Source organism: Mus caroli, chromosome 9 (assembly GCF_900094665.2).
Source record: "Mus caroli chromosome 9, CAROLI_EIJ_v1.1, whole genome shotgun sequence".
NCBI classification, from domain to species: Eukaryota; Metazoa; Chordata; class Mammalia; order Rodentia; family Muridae; genus Mus; species Mus caroli.
In genome coordinates, this window is record NC_034578.1 from 53,646,523 (window position 1) to 53,650,367 (window position 3,845).

The following is a 3,845-nucleotide window of genomic DNA, read 5'->3' on the forward strand; positions in this document are numbered from 1 at the left end:
TGTCTTCAGACACTCCAGAAGAGGGCGCCAGATCTCGTTACGGATGGTTGTTAGACACCATGTGGTTGCTGGGATTTGAACTCTGGACCTTTGGAAGAGCAGTCGGGTGCTCTTACCCACTGAGCCATCTCACCAGCCCCAACATTTCAATTTTTAAAATTAAGGTCTTGTGTTTATATAGAATTTTGAAATTTTTTCTAGTTCTGTAAATAGTTTTATTGGAATTTGAGGCGAATTTTCATGGGAATAACATCAAATTTATAAATTACACAGATCCACCTGCTTCTGTCTTTCAAGTGTTGGGATTAGAGGGGTTAGGCACCATACCTGGCTCCTAGCTCATTTCTTTTCTTTTCTTTTTTTCCTTTTTAAAAAAAGATTATATCTTTAATCCCAGCACTGGGGGCAGAGGCAGGCTCTGTGAGGTTGAAGGCAGCCAGGGTTACATGGTGAGTCTCTGTCTCAAAATGAAATCACAAGATGTTTTCATCAGAGTTATGCTTGTTATCAAGTGATGGCTCTTTAGGGGGAAAATTAAGGTGTTCAGTCACATCACTGGATGTCAGGGGTGTCTGAAGTAGAAAAAGAGTCAACCAAAGAATGGCTTTATTCTCTCAGCTGTTTACCTTTATTGAAGAACTGGTAGAAAATAACATTATCATTACTAATGTATAACTCCTTCCCGCCACAAAAACAACTAATTTTTGGTTAAGTGAGTTTTTTTTTTTTTTTTTGGTGTTTTGTTTTGTTTCTTGTTTTTTAATTACATCATAACTGCCTGTCATCCTGGGATGAAGTGAATTAATAAGCCATTTTCTTTATGTTTACTTTATAGGGAAGATGGAAGAACTGAGCCAGGCCCTGGCTAGTAGCTTCTCTGTGTCTCAAGAACTGAACAGCACAGCTGCCCCCCACCCACGCCTGTGTCAGTACAAGTCCAAGTACAGTTCCTTGGAGCAGAGTGAGCGGCGGCGCCAGCTACTGGAGCTGCAGAAATCGTAAGGGTGCTCTTGGCTGGCCATATGCTGGGGGCTGGGAATCAGTCGCAGGCAGCTAGACTTGTCTCCTTAGAACCCCCTTCACAGAAGAAGGTCATTTCCTGTCCACAAGGTCGGGTGGGTAAATTCTGTCACAGGTAATTAATTATCTTTTGTCCCTACATTTTAGGAAAATAAGGAGAGAAAAACTGAGCTTTTGAAGCACAACTCAGTCATATGGTTAACATTTTCTGTTTCTGGCAACAGTACTCAACTTTGCAGTTTAGAGGCTTAGGAAGGCCAAGCCTAGACTTCCCCTCCCCCATCCCCTGGGTTGCTCATGTGTGGAGGCTCACTCATTGTGATGATGGTCTTGGTATGCGCTTCCCATCTGCCTTCAGCTCAGATGTTTCTGTAGTACCCTTGGGAATTCAAGTTCATTCCATAGATAATCAGCAGAAATGGTTCCCATATACTTAACTCTAAATGCCAAAATGAACAAATAGGAATAAATCAAGATAGGCATGTTTTAGGTTGCCCTCTCTGAAGGCCTGTCCTTTGTTCTCAATGTATCTTATCCTTTTTGGGGGTCAGAAATGAAGGAACTGGGAATGAGGAGAAGCTAGCCACAGCTGTACCACTTGCATCTAGGCTGGACTTTGTGAGGTGCTATGTCAGTAGATGAGTTTAACAGATAGTTCCTCTGAGTTCTGACTTGTTTGCTGATCATAATCCCATCTCATCCCAGTTCACTCTTTTCTCCTTCCTTTCTTCTGTCCACTCACCTCTCCTTTCCTTTTCTTTTTCCTTTTTTTTTTTTTTGTTTTTGTTTTTGTTTTTTCGAGACAGGGTTTCTTTGTGTAGCCCTGGCTGTCCTGGAACTTACTCTGTAGACCAGGCTGGCCTTGAACTTAGAAATCCACCTGCCTCTGCCTCCCAAGTGCTGGAATTAAAGTCATGTGCCACCACTGACCAGTTTATTCCTTGTTTTCAATTGTAATTTATTATTTTCAAATAGGTAACACATTCATATGGCTCAAAATACATGGAAAAGTATATGGGAAAAACTCCTTCCTGGTCTAGTTCCTCCTTTGAATTACTAGTTCCTCATGTACCCTTGCAAAGCTGTCTTGTACAGATAGAAGTGTCTATTTATATACAACTTTTATTTTATCAATTAAACAATTCAGGCCAATGACTTATCTGAATAGGTAAAGATACCAGCTGCCCAGCCTGTTGGTCTGAGTCCCATCCCAAGGACCCACGTGGTTGAAGGAGAAAACTGATTCCTTACAAGTTATCCTCTGACTTCCTTATGTGCCCATGGCACATGTATGTGCCTACACACATACACACAAAGTCTTGCACACAAAATAAATAGATAAAATGTAGTCATTTAATACATTCAGTTAGCAGTATACTGCACCTACTATATCTGCAAGTTTGATTAATAGTCTCTTGTTCTTCTCTTATTTATTTGAAATAAGTCTCAGGGCTTGAGAGAAGACTCAGTATATAAAGTTCTTATATAAGGACCTCAATTTACATTCCCAGGTTCCAAGTAAAACATGATTATGTTTAATCCCAGCACTTGGGAGGCAGAGGCAGGTGGATTTCTCAGTTCGAGGCCAGCCTGGTCTACAAAGTGAGTTCCAGGACAGCCAGGGCTACACAAAGAAACCTTGTCTTGGAAAACAAAAAACAAAAACAAACATGATTATGGCAGTGAGCATCTACAGATTGAGTACTGTGTAGAGCAGAGATTGGTGCTCCCTGAATCTTCCTGGCCAACCAGTCTAGCTGATACAGCAACCTCTAACCTCAACAAGACACTGTTTCAAAAAAAGGAAGGAGAGACACTCCGGACAGCAGCCTTCAGCCTACACATTTACTCATTCACACACAACCCCCCACGCATCTGCACACATACACATTCATCTAGACACACTTGTGTGTATACACACAAAGACAGATGGGATCTTATGTAAACCTAGGCTAGAATTAAAATTATCTACCTTGCATGCTGGGATTACAAGTATGCTCTATGATGTCTAGTTTTTGCAGTGTTGGAGATCAAACACAGTGCCTCATGTATTTTAGGCAAGCCGTCTACTAACTGAACTATGTCCCTAGACACATCATTTCTTTTAATGGTGCCAGGTATTCCATTAAATAAGTGGTTCATAATGTAGCCACCCAGTCCCCTGGTGCTGGCACCTGGGAAGTTATTTTCCTATATGGTTACAAAGATGGATTGAAGGTAACTACAGTCCTTCTGTATACATACAAATATTCCTTTTTTTTTTTTCTTCCCCAAGACAGGATTTCTCTGTGTAGCCCTGGCTGTCCTGCTGGCCTTGAACTCAGAAATCTACCTGCCTCCCAAGTGCTGGGATTAAAGATGCACCACCACTGCCCGGTAGTTTTTTTCATTCTTAAATAAAGGCCATTGTTCTTTTTCATATGTCCTTACTAACAAGCAGCTTTGTGGGAATGTATGTGAACATGTGCATTAAGGGAAAAAAGCCGGGGCTGGAGAGATGGCTCAGCAATTAAGAGCACACTCTTGCAGAGGTCCTGAGTTCAATTCCCAGCAACCATATGGTGGCTCACAACCATCTGTAATGGGATTTAAAGCACTCTTCTGGTGTGTTTCTGAAAACAGCTACAGTGTACTCATATAAATAGAATAAATAAATTTTTTTTTTGGGGGGGGTTTTGGTTTTGGTTTTTTTTGGGGGGTTTTTTGGTTTTTGGTTTTTGGTTTTTTGAGACAAGGTTTCTCTGTGTAGCCCTGGCTGTCCTGGAACTCACTCTGTAAACCAGGCTGGCCTCGAAGTCAGAAATCCACCTGCCTCTGCCTCTGCC

At 41.6% G+C, this 3,845-nt stretch overlaps 1 protein-coding gene across 1 annotated transcript in view; it reads left to right on the plus strand.

Annotated features, from left to right (window-relative positions):
• The window catches only part of Snupn (snurportin 1), a 34,922-nt gene that overhangs the window by 6,191 nt on the left and 24,886 nt on the right, over positions 1 to 3,845 (plus strand). The window contains exon 2 of the mRNA XM_021172367.1: positions 836 to 998. Coding sequence (XP_021028026.1) covers positions 841 to 998 — 158 coding nt within the window. The 5' untranslated portion in view covers positions 836 to 840. The remainder of the gene's footprint in view (positions 1 to 835; positions 999 to 3,845) is intronic.